Source organism: Cetorhinus maximus, chromosome 19 (assembly GCF_964194155.1).
Source record: "Cetorhinus maximus chromosome 19, sCetMax3.hap1.1, whole genome shotgun sequence".
Lineage (NCBI taxonomy): Eukaryota > Metazoa > Chordata > Chondrichthyes > Lamniformes > Cetorhinidae > Cetorhinus > Cetorhinus maximus.
Window position 1 is genome coordinate 87,832,952 of NC_135897.1, and position 24,582 is coordinate 87,857,533.

Below are 24,582 nucleotides of genomic sequence, written 5' to 3' on the forward strand. Positions count from 1 at the left end.
AGACAATATAAAATAAGGATTGAAATTTTGAAGGGGTGTAGGAGCAGAAAGACTTGGGTGTATACAAGCATAGGTCATTGAAGGTTGAAGGACAGTTGGAGAGAGCAGTTAATAAAGCATATAGTTTCCTGGGCTTTATTGATAGGGACATAGAGTACAAGAGCAGGGAGATTATGCTGAATTTATATAAGACACTCATTAGACCTCAGCTGGAGTATTGTGTACAGTTCTGGGTGCCTCATTATAGGAAGGATGTGAATACATTGGAGAGAGTGCAGAAGAGGTTTACAAGAGTGGTTCCAGGGATGAGAAACTTCAGTTACAAAGATAGGTTGGTGAGTTTGGGACTGTTCTCTTTGGAGAGAAGAAGGCTAAGAGGAGATTTGATAGAGATGTTCAAAATCATGAGGGGGCTGGACAGAGTAGATAGGGAGAAGCTGTTCCCGCTCGTAAAAGGATCAAGAAAGAGAGGGCACAGATTTATGGTAATTTGCAAAAGGAAAAAGTGTGATGTGAGAAAATTTTTTTACACACAACGAGTGGTTCGGGTCTGGAATGCACTACCTGGAAGTGTGGTGGAGGCAGGTTTAATCGAGGCATTCAAGATGGCATTAGATGATTTTCTTCAATAGAAACAATGTGCAGGGGTATGGGGAAGAGGTAGGGCAATGGCACCAGGTCATAATGCTCATTTGGATAGTCGGTGCAGATACGATGGGCTGAATGGCCTCCTTCTGAGTTGCTAAAATTCTGTGATACTGATTCACTGAATAGGAAGTAAGAATTTTCAGAGAAAAAGTGCTAGGTATATGTAAGATCTTTTGAATGGTATAAATGGTTCCATTATTAATCTAATGTTCATGGACTTGCTGGGAATATGAAGCAGATCAAATCTTTACAAAAATAAATTTATGATGTTGCTACAAATAAGACCGATAGATTTTTATTTTGACCCCAATATCACTCCTCAGGAGTCTTTCAGCTTATTCACAGTAACAGTTTGCTATCAGATGTCCTATTAGGATTTGGCAGCTATAGAATCATTTCCGTTTCATCTTTCTATAGCCACTTCACCCCGACAGCTTTTTTCTAGCACCTTGATGGCTTGTGATGATCTCACACCCTTTCGGCAAAAAAAGAGAAAGCTCGGAAGGTAATTATTTTAAATTTGCAATAATTTACAAGAGTAGTAAATGGGATGACTCTCTCACTCTCTCTCACCCTCACTCATTCTCTCTCACTCCTCATGACATGCAAATTTTACTCCCTCATGATGACTTTCACGTTTGCTGGTTGTCCAGTAACCCTGACTATTGTGAATGAAATATCTCTTATGGAAGCAATTCTCTTTTCTCTCATAATATGCCACTTCACAGCAGATTGGGGAAAAAAACTGCATACAGTTGTTAGTTAAATGCACCTTTAGGGAATGGTCTTTACGTTTTGAGAGACAACATTACTAAACTGATAGTCATTTGGTCGTACAGAACTTGAATGTTGCTGAAAAAAATGGCATGTTAAAGCTTTTCATCTTGAACTCATCAGGACACTTCGCAAGAATACCAAATCAGAGAAAAAAAACAACAATTTACACTGTATGAGAAGAGAGTCCTGATTGGTTGGCAAGTAGACTCTGATTGGCAGAGGCATTGCCATGGAGAATCCACCAGTGATGGTGACTGACAGTTAACTGCCAAGCATTGTTTGAAATTCAAACCAGGCATCTTGACCCTGACTGGCTAAGGTATTGCCCCGAGGAATGAGTCAATGAATGGCTGTCACTTATTTTGTTTAGCTGAAACAGGCGTAATGTGTGTACATGTTCTTTCTAAACTGTATAATCTATCTGAGGACTAAACTATTTGTGGGCCTCTGGGTATGTAACATAATAGGCTGGACTCACCAGGTCATTTCCACCCCACGCCTCATCTGGAAGCCTGATTAAAAACTATTAGTCAGGAGGAAACAATTTCCTTTCCAATGTGGCCTTACAATGGAGCGAAATTTTGATTACCTTGGTCCATCTGGCTTTGGATTTGGTGCAAATTGTGAATAAGCCTGCATTCATAGCTGCACCTCCACAGAAGAGATCTGCTGAATAGTGGTGGTGACCTTTAGACTTCAGGGGAAGAGGTGTAAAGCCAAGTCTGCTGCATATTTATCCTGTGATATTTTTAAAGAGCCAAATTCAAAACATGATCGATAGAGAAGTGCAGTTTATTGGCTAAAATAATGGTGAGGTGAATGGCGTTCACTGTTGTTTAACTGCAAAAGCCACAGCAAGCTCAGTCAAAGGTAGCTGCTCGGTTAAATAGGGAAATCGAGGAATTCCTGTCGGAGATGCACTGCTCCGTCATTAGCTTCACGAGAAGGGAATCTCGCTGCCCGGCTGACAATTCAATTCCATTGAGCAGCGTGATGTTCCTGCACCTGTACAGTAGATAGGAAGTAAACTCATCACAGGAGGTTAAGTCATTTTGGCTGCAAAATTCAGCTCCTTGGTGCCGCTTGTGCCAGAAGCACGCAGACACATCCTTACATTTTGGACCTCGCAGGTCTTGTTAGTGTCCTCTCTTAAACATACCAGGCCCTCCAGCACCCCCACCCACCTTTTCCGCCACCACACTAGCGCTATTTAAAGGCATCAAAATGGGACTTGCAGGTGAGGCACTTATGACTTTCTTTCGCAGCTACAGAGTATGTGGAAGTACTGATTCCGATGGTGTTGCAGGAGTTTGGAAACATTTTTGGGGTCCAGAGGAAGCGTTTACTGGAATTTGACAAGGAGGCCAGAGGAGTTGGGAGGCCTGTCAGCAAAAAGCCTGCTTTCAGTTAAAGGAGATATTCCCTCTTGGCTGCAACACGACAGGGAGTTGGGGCATGGGCAGCAGTGAGGGGAAAATGTGTTCAGAAGGGAGGAGGAGGAGGTCGCTCAATGGAAAGCCTTACCCGCCTAGAATCTTCAAGGGGGACTTCACAGAATCACAGAATTGTTACAGCACAGATGGAGGCCATTCAGCCTGTCATCTCTAAGTGACCAATTCACCTAGTTCCATTCTCTCGCACTCTACCCGCAACCCCGCACATTCTTCCTTTTCAGATAACAATCTAATTACCTTATGAATGCCTCGATTGAACCTGTCTCCGCCACACTCTCAGGCAGCGTGTTCCGGACCTTAACCACTCACTGCGTGAAAAAGATTTTCCTCATGTCACTTTTGCTTCTTTTGCCAAATACTTTAAATCTGTGCAAATACTTTAAATCAGCAAGCGATAGTAATGCTATTGAATGTAAGGGAGCGATGGTTAGATTCTCTCTCGTTGGAGATGGTCAATGCCTGACATTTGTGTGGCGCGAATGTTACTTGCCACTTGTCAGCCCAAGCCTGGATATTGTCCAGGTCTTGCTGCATTTGGACATGGACTGCTTCACTATCTGAGGAGTTGTGAATGGTGCTGAACATTGTGCAATCATCAGCGAACATCCCCCCTCCTGACCTTATGATGGAAGGAAGGTCATTGATGAAGCAGCTGAAGATGGTTGCGCCTAGGACACTACCATGAGGAACTCCTGCAGTCCTGGATCTGAGATTATTGGCCTTCAATAACCACAGTCATCTCCCTTTGTGCTAGGTAAGACTCCAACCAGTGGAAAGTTTTCCCCCTGATTCCCATTGATTCCAGTTTTGCTAGGGCGCTTTGATACCACACTCGGTCAAATGCAGCCTTGATGTCCAGAGCAGTCACTTTCAGCTCAGCTCATGAATGCTGGCCTAGCCAACGATGCCCGCATCTTGTGAATGATTACAAAATAACCGAAGTTACATCGCGGGAATCTTTTCTGAACTCTCTCCAATGCCTTGACATCTTTCTTAAAGTGTGATGCCCAGAGCTGGATGCACTACTCCAGCTGAGGCGAAACTAATGTCTTATAAAGGTCAACATTACCTCCTTTCCCATGTACTCTATGCCCCTATTAATAAAGCCTAAGATACCGTACACTTTATTACCCGTGCTCTCAATCTGTCCTGCTACCTTCACTGACTTATGCACATATGCACCCAGGTTCCTCTGCTCCTGACCCCCTTCAGAATTGTATCCTTTATTTTAAATTGTCTCTCCATGTTCTTCCTACCAAAAGGAATCACTTCACATTTCTCCATTAAACATTGAACTTCTCCTACCTCCACCTCAGCCAGGAGCAGTATCCATGGTATCAACATTTCACCAGGATGGTAGTCATTGAACGCTGTCACTTGCAATAACCAGGCCTACAGCCGCACAACAAGCTGAAGACAGCACTGTCAATGGCTGTGAAGATCATTGTGGCTTTTAATTTCAACACCAGCAGATCCTTCCAGGAAGGAGCAGACAACATTGCTAACATATCACGTTTGCAATGTATTGATACATTAGGGACGTGACAGGGGCCATGTATGCCAGCACAGGCAATTTCATAGACTTCTCTCTTGCCAAAGAGATGCAGTAGGAGTAGACATGTGGGTTTGATGGAAAAACTATCGGCATTCTGATAAAAATGGTTCTGCTGCCTGGAATGTTTGGGAGGAGTCTCCAGTAACGGCCTGTGGGTGACTCCTTTTCATGGTGGTTTGTGGCTTCCTCCACAAGCTCCCTTTCATGAGGGCACAGCTCTTGTCAAGAGGCATTTGGGGTCACCTCAGGATGAGGAAGAGGGGGTAGATGAAGAAACAAATGAGGAAGAGGGGAAGGAGGGAGGGAGGAGCCTTCCGGAACACCTTCACACTAGATGGGCTGTCCCACATAGACTACTCCAGCTCTGTTCCCCTAAAATATCACCTTCACATCAGCACTGCTCCACAGCTGCCTACCTTCCCATCCCTCTGCTACATAGCATCACAGCATCTTCTTGGCCAATATCCTGTAATAATGGACACCACATACAAAAAATCCATAACAACACTTCTAATAATACAAACAAAATGGAATTCTTCCTCTCCCTGCATTTCCCTAGGGTCAGTCTTGCAGGAGCCATTGACATAGTTCCAGCAGCCACTGCAGCATGAGTGCACCTCCCTTTTAAGAGGGGCAGACTGCCTTTAAGAAGTGCAGGCTTGCTCTGTATTGTGTTCTTATGTTGTCTGCCTCAAATCCACCAGGCATTGGTGATCTAATATTATGATCCCTGTGTCCAGTAATGAGCCTGGTCAGTTTTTAACCCTTCAAGTCTCGGTTTCCTTTTAGCAATGTGGTAAGTTAATTACTGCCAGTCAACCTTTTTGGGGCTGAAAATTAACTGTTACAAGCATGGAGTCTTCATTTTTCAAGTTTTAATTATTGTTTGAGATATTAAAAATACATTTTTAAATCTTTTTGTATATGTTTCTTCTCTCTCTCTTAATCCAAACGTTCTTGCTCTCTTTTGAGTTCCCTTTCAGTACCTGAGCTATCATTGAATTCACCCAGTCTAACTGACTCTTCCTTCTCAGATTTTGTGCTGTTAATTTCACAACTGTCAATCTAATTGGTTATGGAGATACACAGTTGCTTACCTTGTTCGCTGAGATCTCAGATGCCCTGGAGAAGGAACCATGCCATTTCTAGCTCACACTTCTACCAACTTGCAGGCAAAATATCATTGACATTAAATGGGCAAAGGCCAGTCTAATTAGCTGTGGGCAACAGTCATTACTCTGCTACAGCAATGATTGTGCCAATACTTGTGAGCATTACCATAATGAAATGTGGATAAACAATTAGTCTGTACATATATTTGTGCAAAGTCCGTACAGAATTCTTGTTCACTAAAATTTAGTGTTGGTCAGTTGTGAGAAGCCATAGAAAACAAAAGGCCAGAATTTGCTGAAAAAATAATGATTTCTGAATGGCTCACACTGTTGATAATGTAAAACATCCAGCAATTTGTGGCAAGTAAGAGATAATCATGAATTGTGAATCACTGCAAGTTTCTCAATGTTTTGTACTGCTCCACCATTAGCTTTGCAAATTTGACAGCTGATCCTCAACATTGCTGTGACTTTCATGAAGTTGTCCACACTAATTGCCAGTTATGCTCACCACAAAAAGTTATGTGTAGTAATTAAAAATGTAATTACACTTTTAATAGCATGATAATTTTTAATGACTGTTAATTGACTTCTCTGGTCCAGAAAGTGAACAATAAAAGTGCGGAAACTCAGTCCTTCAGGTAGTGAATTATTGCTGGAGATTTTAAAAGTGTCACTTTCAATTTGTTTTTTTAATTGTTTTGTTTACTTTTCCTTCCTGTCTCTTGTTCTCTCACTCTCAGCCCAGCCTTTCATTCATATCTTTATTCTTCTTTCTACATCTGCTTGATTTCTAATTCTAATTTATAATTCCTTCTTGGTCTTTGAGCTGTTTATTTCTTAATCCTGAAACCTCATTGTTTAAGAAGGCGCATAATCACTTACCTCAGTCCCAGATGTCCCATTGTCCTTGCCGCACTGTTATCAACTCACAATTAAATGCACCTTCCAGGGCAAAATTGTTTTGAGCTGAAGGGTGGAAGAAAAGGCCTAACTAACTGACCATGCTGCAAGATGCCCCATTTCAGCAAATTCTAGATTTGCTTACCTTCATTCTTGCTTATAAATCCCTTCCTGCCCTCACTCCTCCACACCTCCTTAACTTCTCGCACTGAGCCACAGACTCTACCCTTCTGACTGGGGTCTCCTTTGAATAGACCATCGGCGGCACCTTGTTTAATCTTACCAAATACTCTGGAATTCCATTCCTTATTCTTCCATGGGTGTCACTGCAAGGCCAGCAATCCCTAATTGCCCTAGAACTTAAAGGCTGCGAAGGCCATTTCAGGAAGCAGTTAAGAGTCAACCTCATTGCTGTGGGTCTTGAATCACATGTAGGCCAGACCAGGTAAGGATGGCAGATTTCCTTCCCTAAAGGGAAGTGAACCAGATGACAATTTCATCGACCAGGAGTTTCTGGCCCTGCTATGGTGGGACTCGCTGTGGGGGTTGCGGTGGGCCAGCCAAAAGTCCATTGACTTTCGATGGGACTGGGCAATCCCACCAGCAAGTGGGCTGGGAAAATCCCACCCATGGTCACCATTACCTGAAGCTAGCTTTCAATTCCAGATTTTTTTTTTGTTAATTGCGTTTAAATTCCACCAGCTGCTGTAGTGGTGGGATTTGACCCAAGTCCCCAGATCATTAACCTGGGCTGCTGGATTACTAGTCCAGTGACATCACCACTACACCATTGTCTCCCCAACATCACACCAAATCTCATCACATCTCTCCCCATTTTAAAAGAAGAAACACTTGACAACTATTAGGTGACATATCAGTAGGTGGTTGTGGTTACAAATTTATCAGGCTCAAATTCAGCATCAGAGAAGATGTAGGTGTGAAAACACTGCGAGTAGAAAGTTAAGTGAGGGCAAGGTGCCAACATGCTTACAAAATGTGATAATAGGGATGGGAAAATGTTTGAGTATGAGAGATGTCATCAGAGATAATGAAGTGTTGCCCTGATGCCACCCCACAGATGGCCAGTGTGAAAGATAAGTGTGTGATGTGTTTGGAAAACAACACACCGAGCTGTAGTGTGCATGTGTGAGAAGAGACAATTGATCTACCTGAATGCTGGCGTGCTTCCATATGAATTAGCAGGTTTATATTACCAAATTTTACACCATGGCTATGCTTATGTACTAACTCTTCATGAGTCTTGTACCACCCTACTTCATCTCACCCTAACAGCATGACTCTCTATTCTTTTCACCATCATGTGTTTAACTAGCTTCCTTTGGATGCACTGATGCTATTCACCTCAGCTACTGCTTGAGAAAGACAGAAGGATTTGCATTTATATAGCACTTTTCACGACCATCAGACATCTCAAAGCACTTACAGCCAATTAAGTATTTTTTGAAGTGTAGTCACTGCTATAATGTAGGAAACAGGGCAGCCAATATGCGCAGAGCAAGCTCCCACAAATAGCAATGTGATAATGACCAGATAATGTATTTCTTGTGACCTTGACTGAGGGATAGACATTGGCCAGGACACCAGGGATAACTCTCCTGTTCTTCTTTGAAGGAGTGCCATGGGATAGTTACATCCACCCAAGCAAGCAGATATGGCCTAATTTTAAAGTCTCATCCGACAGTTGGCACCTCCAACAATACAGCCCCCCTTCAGTTCAGCACTAGAATGATTGATTTTGCACTCAAGGCCTGCACTGGGACTTGAACCCAGAATGTTATGACTCTACCAACGAAGCCATGGTTGTGGTACTGACTGCCACATACTGACCATTCACTGGAGAAAGAAGTTTTTCCTGAATTTCCTGATTGATTTATTTGTCCTGACTTGAATAACACGAGTAGTCAGAGGGCTTAGGTCACAAATCCCCAATAATTTCATTATATTTGAATGTCAAGGCAGCAACCTCATAATGTCCTGCATTTGTTGAGTTTATATTGACAGATGAGGATAATTGATCAGTTGACTCTCTGCATCTTGAGTTCGTGGGTTTAGCTGAATTGTCCTAAGACTGACTTCTTTAACTGTATATTAAGTTAGCCCTTCAACCAACTGCCCACTGCCCCAACCCCCCTTCAAACTCTTAATGGGTGTTGAAGTCCACTCTGTAAAAATGCCCTGGAACCTTTAACTATGTTACAAGTGTTTTGTAAGTGTAAGTTGCCAGTGCAGGGTTAGCAATGTATCAAGGATGCTGTTACACTAACAATGAACTGCATTAGTCTCAATAAGAAGTTTTATTTCAGAGATGAATAGAAACCTCCTTGTTATCATTACCCCCATCATCACATGCATTGGTCCCCTGGCACGTGTTGAATTGTATGCATGTCAGAGGTATTATATAACGTTTCTTACCCCTGGCTGGCTCCGAGGCGACTGTATACACACTCTTTCTGCAGTTGATGATGCAGCCACATGGCAGATGAATCCATCGCTCAGACAGAACAAACACTGGCGTTATAGCAGCTGCCAGCAAGGTCAGGACAAAACCCAGAGATTCAAAGGACACATTCTCAAGTTTGGTAATATGATGGATGAGCTGTTGTATCTGTGAAACATAGGGAACAGTCAAATGGTCATCCACCCACACAACACAGCAATAAAACCGTAAATCTCTGAAACAAAAATGCAGATCATAGCCATGGAGGGTAGAATCTTTGTTCACTTTATGGAAAATAGAGATAAATGTTGGTAATACAATTCAAGTTTTTAAAAAGTGGAACAGAAATACTGTGCATTTTGGTGGAGAAATGAGATACAATATAAACTAAATGTTCCAATTTGAATATGGGTGCAGGAACAGAGGCTGTACATGCACAAATCTTTGAAGGCGGCAGGAAAAATTGATAAGGCTGTTAAGAAAACAAATGGGATCCTTGACTTTCTTAACAGGGGCATAGAATGGAAAAATGGAAAAGTTCTACTTAACCTTTATAAATCACTGGTTAGGCCTCAGCTGGAGCACTGGGTACAATTCTGAGCACTACATTTGAAGGTGTCAAGGCTGTGGATGAGGATACAGAGGTTATTTAATGGATTGGTACCTGGGATTGTTGACAGTCAGTAAACAGAGAGCACAGATTTAATTGACAAAATAACTAGACGAGGAATGAGGACATTTTTTTTCCCCCAGCCAGTTGACATGACTTGGAATGCATTGCCTAGATGGGCAATGAAAGCAGATTCAATAGCAACGTTCAAAAGAGAATTGGGCAAATGCTTGAATGCTTGTAGTGCCACGAAGAAAGGGCAGGGGAATAAGGTTCATTGGATAACTTTCAAAGAGCCCGCGCAGACAGCAGACTAATGCTGCATGATTCTATGAATGTGCTCATATATTTTCGGATTTTATATTTTGCAAACTGAAAGTTCATCTATCTCAAAGTATCATGTGGGTCGTTTTCCTGTGCGTTGTAGGAACAAAGGTATCCATTGTGATTCGGCTAAGTTGTGATTGAACATTGGACTGGAAGCATTCTATCACTTGAAGGTGGCAGGACCCAGCAGTCAAGGTATCAGAGTTCACATTTCTTACACCCTACAGCTTCCAGTTTGCACTTGGTGTCCCTGCCTAATCTGAGGATTATGCGAAGAGTGGTACATTGAGATGACGGTTGGGAGATGGATTGGATTAGGGTGAGGTACCAGCCTGTCACCGTGAAACATGCAGCAGCACCCAGCCTTTGTGGTAAATTGCACATAAACCCCATTGTCTCGCACAATCTCAACCTATAGACTGTTGTGTAATCGCTTTCTGGTGTTAGACAAGTTGTTGAGTTAAATCAATTGGAATGGTTCATCTCCAGAAATAGCAGTTTTGAGGTAAAAGTCGATTTTTATGTTTTAGGGTTAAATAGATATATTTAGATAATTTTCACTTACCATCAGTGGCAGCCACAAGACAACCTTTGTCATGGCTAAAATCAAGGAAAAGCGCTTTTGGGCGAACTCGACTGTTGGGTTCCCGTGTTTGAAGCCGCCGCTTTGGCAATGCGGTGAATTGTCCATATCGGACAGACTCTTTGCATCCGAGCTCCAGTTTCTATCGGGCTGCAAACACCTTAAAGTTCTGTCCACGGGATTCTCCACGTTACTCGCCGGATTCATACCATCCGTCACTTGGTGATAACTGGGATAGAGCAGTCTCTCTTGCTGCCCGTCGGAGCAAAGCAGTTTGTAAGTGAGGGGGACAGAGAACGTGATGAGGACAATGAGGCAAACGGAGTATACACCGAAGAGAAGTGCCACGTAAGAGCTTCTGTGATCGACGAGGCAGCCCCAAGGTGTTGGGATGAAAGTGCCCCACCCAAAGGCAGGAAGGACGCTCACTAACAGACTAATGACCCAAAGAATCGCCAGGAGCCAGGTCATGGGGACAGATCGCTGGCTGCCTTTGTGAAGTCTGGATTGCCTGGTTGTGTAGTAGTTATAGGAGACGATGAGCGAGGACTTGAGAGCGCTGGAGACCCCCTGTAATAAATAGAGGACGGCCGATACCGTGCAGAGGGAGCTGGGCACCATCTCCCTTACCCACTGCATGGACATAAACATGGACAAAGCGACCACGCAAAGAAGGTCATCTGCAGAAAGCGAAGCCACGATGACCACCAGGAAATTCTTGTTCCTCGTCTTGAGCAGACAAACCAGCGAATAAACGCTGCCCAGGAAGATGAGGAGCGTGCAGATGAGGGTAAGACAAAATAAAAATACATTCGCTGATCTCCCCCCGACTGGAGTGTCCATTGTGGGACCCGTCACTTCGGGATCCCCACTGACCGAGTATACACTGTTGATGGGGGTCAGATGATAGGGATTTCAGACATGGTTCGCCGTGGCAGAAGGGGGCATGTCTATTATTTCTTCAATAAAACCAGCTCCAGATACTTGACGTTGGTTCCCATGCGTTAACTTGTCTGTACCATTGCTCGCACTTCTTCAAGCGACCCTCTGGATTTGCCCAGGTCGCTGTCCTTCCCTCATGGTGCTGAAATGCTGCTCGCCTTCCACTTGCTTTGTCTTGCACTTTAGTTCGGACTTTTAGCTCCTACTCTCTCTCTCTCTCTGACCAATTTCCTCTACTCAGCTGGATCTCTCGCCCTCACTCACTGCTGATGAATTAGGTTTCGACCAATCTGGTATTTGTTTTAAAGAAACCTTAACAATTGTCTAGGGAGATAGAGTACATGCCCAGTTCAGAAGGTTTCATTGAAGTACATAATTACATTGGCGGAGAATGGGGCTGGCGACCAGATGACACGCCCAAGTTGCGTCATCGTTTAATCTGCATAGAATCCCAACCCAGGAAATCAGAATTCTTCCCTCCCTCCTCGCTGGCTATTTACTATTGCACGTGTTGCGTTAGTCTCAATCTGCATTTTAAGGGGAAGCTCACTGAAATGTCATCTTTAATGCTTTGTGGCGAGGCTGCTATAGTTACCCGCGTATTAGACCTAGTTTCAAAGAGCTGTGCTGATCAAAGGAAAACATTGGAACACAGGTGCAGATTGGCCATTTATATATGCAATATGCATTATTTTTTAAACAGCATCGAGGGTGTCGTGGGTACAGTATAATGAAAGATACTAACGGCAGTCGCAATCTTTATTTAAAGAAACAAAGAAGGAAAGAAATACTTGCGTTTAAAAAGAACCCTTCACAATTTCCAGGCTTTCCAAAGCATTTTACGGCCATGTATTATAACCAGATCAGCCATGATCCACTGCAATGGCAGAACAGGCTCAAAGGGCTGAATGGTATATTTCTGTTTCTAAATTCCTATGAATTATTGTCACAATGATGCAAAAATGGGGGCTAACACAGCAAGTTCCCAAAAACAGCAATGTGATAATGTCCATGTAATCTGTTTTTGTGGTGCTATTTGAAGGGTAAGTATTGGCGAGGACTCAGGGGAGAACTCCCCTACTCTTCTTCGAAACAATGCCAAGGGATCTTTTTACTTTTATTTTGGATATCAGAAATATCTATTTCAGAGAAAATAATTGCAGATGGGTTTTCTTGGCTTTGAGTGGTTATATTAGTTTATCTCCCTTTTTTTTGTTAGCTGGTCTTTCACAATTAGTTGGAGCACTAGGTGATAATAAATAGGAGCGGGAGTACACTATATGGCCCCTTGAGTCTGCTCTACTCTTCAGATTATTGCCGATCTGAACCCACCTCAAGCTGACCTCAACTCCAGTTTCCTGCCCTATCCCTTTTTCCTTCAATCCCCTAAAGTTGAAAAATCTATTGCTCTCATCCTTGCATATTCTCAATGAGTAAGAATACCCAGCCCTTTGAGGTGGAGAATTCCAAAAATTCACAACCCTTGAAGGAAGAAATTCCTTTTCAACTCAATTCAAAATGGCTGAATCTATCCTGAGATCAGGCTGGAAATTTTCTGCTGCGGGGGTGGAGGGGAGGGAGGGTAGGGGGGGTGGTGTGGATTGGTGAAGAGGAGAGATTCTGCATTGGCAGGCAGCAAGACCCAGGTCTGTATTTTACTGATGGCAGCCAATTAAGTGACTGTGACCAGGGCTGCCATCCTATTAAGAGTGGCAGCCTGCGCTCAAGAGCCACTGGACCAATCAGAAGGCCAGCAGCTCAACAGCTTCAACAGCTGGAGGAAGAGGGCATATTGATGGACATGTGCCCTCAAAGTAAAGTAAGTGGGGTGTGGAGATGCTGGGGTCAGTCAGCTAGGCCCCAGTGATGGAAGGGAGGTGGTGGCTGAGGGCAGGCTTTGCCAATCCTGTTTGGATGGCCTTGCCACTGGGTGGCCCCTCCATGGGCCAAAGGGTGCCCAAAAAGGAGCCCCCCCCCCACCCTGTCCCAGAGTCTGCTGGGAGGTAAAAGTTTAGTGGGAGTGTGAAGAGGCCCTTAACTGGCCACTTAGGTGACTCAGTTGGACTCTGTGTGGGCAGACCACGTGCCATTGTTCCTGCTGCTGGGCAACTGGCATGGTAGTATGAAGGCATTGGGCACCCCACACAATGCCTTGCAAACACCACTTTCTGGCTTTCCTCCCAGCACATCTCCAAAGACCTCATAAAATTTCAGGCTATTTCCCCTAGTTTGCTTAAGCATTTGATAGGTTAACATTTATTTGCTGCTGTTTTATTTTGAGCTAATTAAGAAAGTATGGAAGAACAAGCAAGGTTGACAAAAAGTAGAGAAGAGTATTATAGGACATAAATATTACATTTATTACAAATGTTATATGAAAGACCTTTAATGCATTATCAATTGTTACAATATCACTACAGCTATTTATTACAAAAATTATTGTTATTTTTAATATTGGATATTTTGTTATGACTGCCATGTTTAATACACTCAGCCACAGAGTAGATGGAAAACAGGTGAGAAAGTGTGAGGAAAAAAGAATTACAGAGCAGGAGAGAAGCAGAGAGGCAGTTACAGAAAGAGAGAGAGGCAATATTATTTATTTCCTTAGGAAGCTTATAGAATTAAAACATCATCTGATGTACAGCATGAATATGAAAAGAGCAGTCATATAAAAGGAAATGGGAAGGTAAGACATTTTTGAAATATTACGAAAAGACACTGTAAGAGGTGTGCATTATAGCTGTAGCTCAGTTCTGGCACTCTTGCCTTTAAGTCAGAGATTTGTGGGTTTACTCCAGAGAAATGAGCACAAAATCTGGGCTGACACTTTGGGGTGGATTGTACGCTCACCTGGCAGTGGGTTTGAAAATAGGGGACATGTAAAATCCACCGCTGGCCTTTCTGTCCCCTACTCACACCACACTACCCTCTCACTGCGCCCCAAACAACACCCCCCCCACCCCATCTGATCTGCCTGTTATTTATAGCGAGGGCCAAGGGAGGCATCAGGGACCCCGCCCATCCTTGAACCTATTGCAGCCCATGAGTGGCCAATTAATGGTCACTGAAGGGCCTCTTCCCCCTACCCCCCCCCCCCCCCACCCCTCTGTCAGTATTTTACCCATGAGCGCGGGAGGCCCATGCTATGCAAGAAGCCCAGAATGAACTGTGAGGACAGGTGTCAGGTAAGGGATGGAGGGGGGATGGCACCTATTTTGTGGGTTTCATGAGCCTATCTGAAGCGCCAGCCCCAAAGGTCATACCTCCCTTTAATAATCCCCTGGTCTCTTGAACATGGACCGCAACAAACACCCCAGCCCCACCCCCCACCACCCTCCCCTGGTGAGGTCCCTGATTAAGTGGGCTCCTCAGCATGATGGGACTGCCTGTGGTCCCAGCAGTGGCCACCAATCCCAGCTGGCGCTGCTGGTACTACAGAGCTGTTGGCCATCCAATTGGCCAGCAGCTCTCTAAGGTGGGACTTCCTCCCGAGATAGGGCCTAAGTCTTGCCTTGAGGCAATAAATGCTGCACCCAGCATCAAATTGCTGTGGGGAAGTAGTCAGGGTCATGGACAGGCTGGCCTTGACTTTTTTGCTGGAGAGGCAGGGACCACAGCACTCTGTAAAAAAATGACAATAAAGTGTAAAGAGCGGGGATTTTTCAGTGTTAAGAGCAGGGATATAGCACAATTAAATAAATAATTAAATAAAATACAATAGCAATGGCAGGACAGATAATGTGTTGCTGCTGCAGCATGTGGGAACCGCTGGACACCAAGGTGATACAGAGTGAACACATCTGCAGTAAGTGTGTGCAGCTCAAGGAATTTTGGAACTGTGTTGAGGGTCTGGAATCCGAGCTGCAGATATTGCGCCACATCAGGGAAGGGGATAGCTACCGGGACACTTTGCTCCAGGAGGCAGTCACACCCCTCAGATTAGGTCATTCAAATTTGGTCTGTGATCAGGGACAGGAGGGTGTGACTACAGGTGAGGCAGGAATGAGGGTACAGGGGGTAGTGTTTGAGGAGCCTCGGCCCCTGCAACTGCAGGGAGGATGAGCAAACTGAACACGGCACCATAGTACAGGGAGCCATTCAAGTGGGGGCGAGGAAATAGGAACATAGTAGTGGTAGGGGACAGTATAATTAGGGGGATAGATACTGTTCTCTGCAGCCACGAGCATGAGTCCTGAAGACTGTGTTGCTTGCCCAGTGCCAGGGTTAAGGACATCTCCTCAGGGCTGAAGAGGAACTTGGATTGGGAGGGGAGGGATCCAGTTGTCATTGTTCATGGTGATACCAACAACATTGATAGGACTAGAAAGAGGTTCTGCTGAAAGAATTTGAACAGCTAGGAGCTAAATTTAAAAAAGCAGAACCTCCAAAGTAATAATTGTGGGATTACTACCTGAGCCACGGGCAAACTGGCATAGGGTGAATAAAGTCAGGGAGTTAAATGCGTAGCTCAAAGATTGGTGTGGGCGGAATGGGTTTCAGTTCATGGGGCACTGGCACCAGTACTGGGGTAGAAGGGAGCTGTTCCAGTGGGACAGGCTTCACTTGAACCGTGCTGGGACCAGTGTCCTGGCGAATTGAATAACTAGGGCTGTTGAGAGGGCTTTAAACTAAATAGAGTGGGGAAGGGCTCTGGAGAGGGGATAAGTAGGCTAACAAAGCAAAAGGATATGGCAGCATTGCAGGGCAGCTATTTAGGTATTGATACTGAGAGCGTGACAGGAAGAGATTGGCTGGAAGAATAAAGAAACTGAATATTATTTAAATGGAGAAAGACTGCAGGAAGCTACAGCGCAGAAGGATTTGGGAGTCCTCGTGTATGAATCCCAAAAAGCTAACATACAAGTTCAGTGGGTAATAGGTAAGGCAAATGGAATGTTGGCCTTTATCTGAAAGGGAATGGAGTATAAAAATAGGGAAGTCTTGCTAAAACTATACAAGGCACTAGTTAGACCACACCTAGAATACTGTGAACAGTTTTGGACCCCTTATCTAAGGAAAGATATACTGGTATTGGAGGCAGTCCAGAGAAGGTTCACTAGGTTGATCCTGGGTATGGAGGGACTTTCTTATGAGGAGAGGCTGAGTAGGTTGGGCTTGAACTCATTGGAGTTTAGAAGAATGAGAGGCGACTTTATTGAAAGATATAAGATTCTTAGGGGGCTTGACAGGGTAGATGCTGAGAGGTTGCTTCCCCTTGTGGGAGAGTCTCAGACCAGAGGGCATAATCTCAGGGTAAGGAGTTGCCCGTTTAAGACAGAGATGAAGAGGAATTTGTTCTCTCAGAGGGTAGTGAATCTGTAGAATTCTTTATCACAGATGGCTGTAGATGCTGGGTTGTTAAGTATATTCAAGGCTGAAATGGTCAGATTTTTAATCAGTAAGGGAATCAAGGATTATGGGGAGAAGGCAGGAAAGTGGAGTTGAGGATTATCAGACCAGCCATAATCTCATTGAATAGCAGAATGGACTCGATGGGCCGAATGGCCTACTTCTGCTCCTACGTCTTATGGTCTTATGGTCTATCGAATCTAGCTTTTGGTACTAATGGGGTGCTGCACTGTCTTTTGGATGAGACATTAAACCAAGGCCCTTACTGCCTTCTCAGGTGAGCGCAGAACATCTCATGGCAAAAAGAACATTCAAGGCTATGGGCCAAGTGCTGGTAAATGGGATTAGGTAGGTCAGTCAGGTGTTTCTCACGTGTCGGTGCAGACGCGATGGGCCGAAGGGCCTCTTCTGCACTGTGTGATTCTGTGACTCTGATTCTGTGAGTTTTACCCCGTGTCCAGGCCAACATTTACAGTATCTGTCAACCAACCCACTAAACCAGATTATCTGGCCATTATCACATTGCTCCTTGTGGGAGCTTGCTCTGCACAAACCATGTTACATTTCCTACATTGCAACAGTGACTGCACTTCAAAAATACTTCATTGCCTTTAAAGTGCTATGGTCCTGAAAGATGCAGATCCTTAATTTTCTCCTGGAGTAGAAGAACAAAAGCAACTTATATTTATACAGTGCCTTTAATATAATAAAACGTCCCAAGGCACTTCTCTGGAGTATTATAAAACAAAGTTGGCACCAAGCTATATGAGGAGATAACAGATGGCCAAAGTTTGGTCAAAGAGGCATTAAGAGGTGTCCTAAAGGAGGAAAGAGAAATAGAGAGGTTGTAATATTATAGATTTTGTAAAAAAAAAGCTTATCTATCTTTTAAATGGACACAAGAAGCCTTAAAAGTGGCGGTCAAGTCATCTGACCTTTTACAACTGCAATGATGTCAAGCTTCTAGAAGTTTCTAAGTGGATTGCAAGTAAATGTATCCAGACATGTGAAGACATTGAAATTCAGTGAGCATTTCCACAATGGTAGATAGAAACTCATTGACAATGGTTTCCCTGGAGGTGTGAAAAGCTCTTTATTTCACCAAACCTGGAAGAATGGGAGCCATTCCAGTTTAGTGGCTGAGACATTTAAAAGGCTGTAATTCTTGGCCAAAAGACAATGGATGAGACTATGCTCCCAGACCTGGGCTACCCCAACATCTCATATAGAAGCATTATTTGACAGTTTGGCATAACAGCTATTTTTGAGTTTTGAAATGTAGAAAGTCTGGCCGAAAACAGCCATTTTGTGCCAAGGACCCAGAAAAACTCCGGAAGTTGGTTCCAGCCCACAGCTCCCAGCTGAAATAACGGTGAAGAGCGTGTGACAGCTGGGCTTCTCGCTCTGCCACTGGGAGTCACATAGGAAGTTGCCCAGAAATCATCATTGTTCTGCTGAGAAATGAACCCAGGCAGCCTTCAGGTGTTATGCCAGCAGAACCCGTAAAGAAAAGGGACCTTCACTCGCTCTCCGTAGCTGCTCTACCTCCCGAGTTCACTTGAAAAGGCAAACACCGACTAATTGACTACAGAAGCCATCGCAGCTGCTGAACACAGCCCTTCACTCCAGCCAACCAACGCTTCAACTGCAAGCTATGGGCCTGTAATAATATCTTAAAGGACTGAGCTGAATTTCATTTTTATAAGTATCTTTTATCTTTACCTGCTTTTAATCTTTGTAGCTGAATTTTAATGAAAGACTTTATCACTTTTGCCTAAGTAACTTTCAGCAGTAGTTTTGTAATAAACTGACCTTCACCTTGCTTAGGAATAAAGCTTGACCCCTGGGTTATCTTAAATTGAATCTGTCAGAAACTAAAAGAAACTACATTAACATACACACAAAATCTTAGCTCTCGGGCCATCGAGGAAATGCCTCTTACATGGTCATGACAAGGACGAGAATTTTAAAGTTGACGTGCTGCCCGACTGGGAGCCAACTTACGTTAGCAAGCACATGCATGGTAGGTGAACAGAACATGGTGCGAGTCAGGATATGGGAAGCAGGATGATCTCAATTTAAGGAGGGTAAAATGTAGGAGGCCGGCCTAGAGTGTTTTGGAGTACTCGGGTCTGGAGGTTACAAAGACATGTTTCAGCAGCAGATGAGCTGAGGCGGGCGAAGTTAGGTGATGTTACGGAGGCAAAAATAGCTGGTCTTAGTAATGGTGCTGATACATGGTTGGAAGCTCATTTCAGGATCAAATGTGACATCAAGGTTGAGAATTATATGGTTTAATATCCGCCAGTTGCTAAGCAGAGGGATGAGGTCAGTGAAAAGGGAGTGGACTTTAGAGTGGGACTGAAGACAATAACTTCAGTCTTCCCAATATAAAGAAAATAGGAAGACCAACAGTCCACTTCCCTATATGAGTGAAATGAAAGTATAGGCCGCATAAGCTGATAAATCTCACACAAAATCAGCAGTTGTAACATTTGTATACCCCTCATGTCCACTCCACCCCCTGATGGACACATGTTACCAGGGCACAGCTCCTCAAGAAGTAAGAGTGTCTTTAAGAACAAGCTGGCCTGGTTCTTGACTGGGGCAGAGATTGTATCATGTAGACAGTAAGTGTATTGAAAGATCATACTACTCCATGTGATCCCCTGGGCTGGTTTTAATTGTTTGGGGAGTAGGGGGAGTTGTCAGAGAGGACTTTTCCCTTATTGACCCTGCTTTTATTTTCTCTGGTTTCTTGCCTCTCTCAGGAGATTAAGTGACTGTATTGAAGGTCATAGATGGGATGTGGTCAGAGGATGGAGAGTGTTTAGTCAGGATACCCCAATCATCCTTGGTGTAGGCAGGCTTGATGGACTATATGGACTTTTCATGCTCATCAATTTTGTGTGTTTATACTGTAGAACACCCTCCCTCCCAATTACGAGACCTGCCACAAGAATATATGTTGAAACTCTCTTTGTCATTGAGGCACAAGGCACAAAATGTTGTTAGTAACACTCAAGCAAAGTGGGTAATTCTGAAGAGATTCATTTCAGAAATTGGTTTTTCATGAACTGATTAGCTGTTATGTACTTTTAAATTTTATTTTACTTCCCTGTGTATGTGTAGATGGATTACTGGGGATGTGAGTTTTCATAGAAGACACATCATAATGTGAGAGAGACGATCAGCAACTCCAACATGGCTGCCGATTCCCTTTTCACGGTATTGTCTGGAAACATTTTCATGGCTACAGTTATAGTCTAACAATATCTTCATGCTGAGAGTGACCTTGGTGTCGCAAATGGGTGGAATGAATGCATCAGTAAAAAAGATCCTTTTTGAAAAGCTGCTTGACATATCCAAAATCAGAGATGTGCTCACTGTCACAGTCGGTAGATCATTTTGACTTTGTGCGTTATTGTGAAATGAATGATAATGAATTCGCAGCTTATTTTGCAACTCCCCACCCCCCCTCCCCCCAGACTTTATTTCCTTTGAATCAATCTCAGGTAGCAACCTCAACAATAACTTTATGATCAATAGCCTGTTTTTTTAACTTTGTATATTTATTTCATTGATTGAGTCTATATTATTTTAAATTTGCTACCACAAGTTGAAGTGAATAGCGTAGGCGCATCTGAGGGGAAGTTAGGTAAAAATGTGGGAGGAAGGAATAGAAGAATATGTTGATAGGGAGAGGTTAAGCAGGGTGGGAGAAAGCTTGTGTGGAGTACTATCACCACAATGTTTAAGTTTGTTATTTCTAAAGCCAATAAACGATTATTAGTTCAGGATTTTGTTGTCTGACTTCTTTGATAATTGGCAAGAATGGGTTAATTCATTTACTCAGTAGCTTGTGTCGATCCTAATGGAGGGTTGGTAGTGTTAACATTAATATAATCTGTTGATGTAAGGTGGTTTGGTAATCTAATCTAGATGTTGCTACCTTCTAGGCATAAACTGGGTGTGAAACCCCAAACACTTCCTTGGTAAGGAGCTAAGCTGAAAGTTGAAGGGTTTGTAAGGCGCCCTTGATGAGTTTTCTGTGTCAGGGCACTGATCGCCCTGTTCCTACAATGTAATGATTCATTTGCTCTGTTAAGGCAGTGTGGACTTCAGCTGACATTAGGTGTCCTTAGCCCTATTTTGAAAGCAGTTCAACATTTAAGCAGCAAAAAACAAAAGGCTTGGTGACCTCAGATTCTTTATCGCCCTCTTCTGGCCCAAAAGCCAATCTTGGTGTGTTGGCCATAAGAGTGACTACTGACATGCACTGGTAGAGGAAAATAGGTTGAGACCTTCCACTTGTTCCAACAGGGCATATTAGATAACAATCAGGAGCATTGAACCTTCACTGCTTTTCCCTTTTATAGCCTGAGGGCACTGGAGATATAGTAAGCACCCTACTATCATTAAAGCTGAGGTCAACTTTCTCAGCACCAACCAGCAATTGAAATTGGGATCTTCCTTCCCTGTAAGGCTTAGCCCCACAATGTAGCTTGAATTAAAGAACCCCCAGGAGGTTACCAAGTGCTTACCTTTAGCCTAGGGGTTAGCACACCCACCTCAGAGTCAGAGTGGATTCAAGTCCCAAGCCAGAGACTCGAGTACACAATTTAAGTAACACTTCAGCGCTGCGGGAATGCTGCATTGTTGGAGGTGCTGTTTTTTGGATGAGACATTAATATGAGGCCTCAACTACCCTCTTAGGTAAAATTAAAAGGTCTCAGGGCACTATTTCAAAGACAACAGGGGATATCCCTCTGGTGTCCTGACCAACACCTATGCAGAAGATGATCTGGTCATGAGGGGCGACTTGATAGAAGTTTACAAAATTATGAGTGGCATGGACAGAATAGATAGTCAGAAGCTTTTTCCTAGGGTGGAAGAGTCAATTACTAGGGGACATAGATTTAAGGTGAGAGGAGAAAACTATAGAGGAGATGTGCGGGGCAAGTTTTTTACGCAGAGGGTAGTGAGTGTCTGGAATTCGCTGCCAGAGGAGGTGATGGAAGCAGGTACGATAGTGGTGTTTAAGAGGCAGCTTGACAAATACATGAACAGGATGGGAATAGAGGGATACGGACCCCGGAAGTGCAAAATGTTTTAGTTGACGGGCAATATGATCGGCGCAGGCTTGGAGGGCCGAAGGGCCTGTTCCTGTGCTGTACTTTTCTTTGTTCTTTGTTCTTTTGTTCATAATCACATTGCTGTTTATGGGAGCTTGCAGTGTACAAATTAGCTGCTGTGCTTCCTCTATTTGCATGTAGCTTGGGACTTTCTGAAGTGTTTTGGGACATTTTTCTAAGTTAATGGTGCTATTAAAATTAATGATATTGATGCTAATAATATTATTACTTTGCAAAGCCCTCGAAGGTGTGCCTTGATTTGTCTGGAGTCACTTGGAGTGTCAATGTAAATGTTGTTGGGAGTGCAGTTTGTAGAGACCCTTGGGATCATGTCTACAGTTGTAGGAGGAGCATCACACAGAAAAGTTTGAAAACAACTGATTTTGAGATTATACAGGCCACACAATTTGGTGTGAATGTGAAAGGTTTTAGGGTCTGAATTGCAATCTGGGCTTGCATTCTGGAAAAACAAGTGTTAGATTCATAAGATCTACAGAGGATGTCATTTAACCCATCATGCTTGTGATGGTAGCCCAAGTAGCCCCACTTACCTGCACTTTCCCCAGGGTCCGGCAAATTTTCTCCCCATCAAGTATCTATTTGATTCCCTTTTGAAAGTTATGATTGAATCTGTTTCCACCTCCCTTTCAGGCAGCACGGTTCAGACCACAACTCACTGCATAAAACCTTCCCCCTCATCTCCCCTATGGCTATTTTTCTTATTCGTTTCTAGGATGTGGGCATCACTGGCAAGGTCAGCATTTATTGCCCAACCCTAATTGCCCTTGAGAAGGTAGCAGTGAGCTGCCTTCTTGAACTGCTGCAGTCCATGTGGTGTAGGTTCACCCACAGTATTATTAGGGAGGGACTCCCAAGATTTTGACCCAGCGACAGTGAAGAACAGCGATATATTTCCAAGCCAGGATGATGAGTGGCTTTGAGGGGAACTTCCAGTTGATGGTGTTCCCATACATCTGCTGCCCTTGTCCTCCTAGATGATAGCAGTCGTGGGTTTGGAATGTGCTGTTTCAGGAGGCTTGGTGATCCCCTGCAGTGCATCTTGTAGATGGCACACATCTACACATCCCTCACATTTGCAAACATTCACTGTGCGACGGTGGTGGAGTGAGTGAATGTTTGTGGATGGGGTGCCAATCAAGGTTTGTCCTGGAAGGTGTCGAGCTTCTTGAGTGTTGTTGGAGCTTCAGTCATCCAGGCAAGTGGAGAGTATTCCATCACACTCCTGACCTGTGCCTTAAATCTGTGCCCTCTCATTCCATTGATTATGTTATCAAAACACTTCATGATTTTGAATGCTTCCATTAAATCCCTTCTTAGCCTCCTCATCTCGAAGGAGAACAACCCCAGTTTCTCTTGTCAGTCCATGTAACCGAAGTTTCACATCCCTGATACCATACTGGTAAACCTTCTCTGTAACCTTGCACCCTAGTGAGCACCCTACTACCATTAAAGCTGAGGGAAACTTTCTCAGCACGAACCAGCAATTGAAATCCTTCCTAAAGTTGGCGTCCAGAGTTGAACACAATACTCCAGCTAAAGTCGAACCAGTGATTCATTAAGTTTAGTATAGCTTTTGTGCCTCTATTAATACAGCCAACATTTCAGTTGGCTTTTTCAACAGCCTTGCTTCCTTTTAAGATTTCTGCCTGTAAACCCCAGGTTTCTATGTTCCTGCGCTACATTTCAAATTGTAAAGTGAAGTTAGTCTTATCCCACTATGGTAATGATCAGGAGCAGGATCCCTGCCTGAGCTTTCCTTCTTTAGAACTGGCTGGGTGGTCTCCAACTGAGATCAACTGACTCAACATCATAAAAAAAGAACGACTTGTGTTCATGCAACACTTTCCATGACCCCAGAATGTCTCAAAGCACTTTATAACCAATGAAGTATTTTTGAAGTTCAGTTTGTTTTAATGTCGGAAGACAAAATTGAAATTGTAGTTTGAGCATTCCCAACCTATGGGGGTGGGTGGGTGGGGGCGAGGGGCGGTGTGGAGGGGTGGATTTTATGGAGTCTACAACGGTGGGAAATGTGGCATGTGGGGTGACTTAATTAAGCAGGATGTAAGATTTAGGTTTCGTGATGGCAGGTTGAGATGCAGAGATCGAATCAGCCACACGTTTGCGGCATGTCAAGCATTACACCGGCCTGTGGAGGGTTCAAACTTGTATTACATTTGCATGCCAGGAATACTCATTAACGTGAAACAGTTTTCAATAAAGTGCTACCCTCTGGAGAAAGCTAACGGTGAATGAGAATCTCGTAGCTTCTGATTATTTATAGGTGGCTTGCGCCAGTTGGCTTTGTGCAGCTGAGACTATGGTAAGCAGTTCTCCATGTTGAGCTCTGTAGCACAAAGCAGTGGGTGTTGAAAGGGAAGTGTTCAGGTGCAGGGAGGTGCGGTGGAGGGAAGGGCCTAGTGTCCTGGATACGGTGGTACTGTAAGGGGGTGGGGGTTGAGTGGGTCCAGCAGGGATTGAAAGATGGATGAAGAGCCTAAAGGGCAGGGTCAGTGCCATCAATGCGGGGATCCTCAGGGTCAAATTGTGGGTGCTGGGTGGTGGAAGGAACAGTCGCACTCAAAGGGGTAAGTTGTACTCTGTATGAGGGTAGGCCCACAGTCAGGTTTGGGTATTGGAAGGTCTCATGGGGTGGGTCACGGGAGCAAAAAAAAGCATAGGGGAGGACAACAGGGGGGTTCAGC

At 43.9% G+C, this 24,582-nt stretch overlaps 1 protein-coding gene across 1 annotated transcript in view; it reads right to left on the reverse strand.

Moving 5' to 3' along the window:
• Positions 1–11,270, reverse strand: part of LOC144694098 (putative G-protein coupled receptor 149) — a 35,472-nt gene extending 24,202 nt beyond the window's left edge. The window contains exons 1-2 of the mRNA XM_078564457.1: positions 10,410–11,270; positions 8,874–9,075 (exon numbers count right to left, since the gene is read on the reverse strand). Coding sequence (XP_078420583.1) covers positions 8,874–9,075; positions 10,410–11,270 — 1,063 coding nt within the window. The remainder of the gene's footprint in view (positions 1–8,873; positions 9,076–10,409) is intronic.
• Between the last annotated feature and the right edge of the window lie 13,312 nt (positions 11,271–24,582).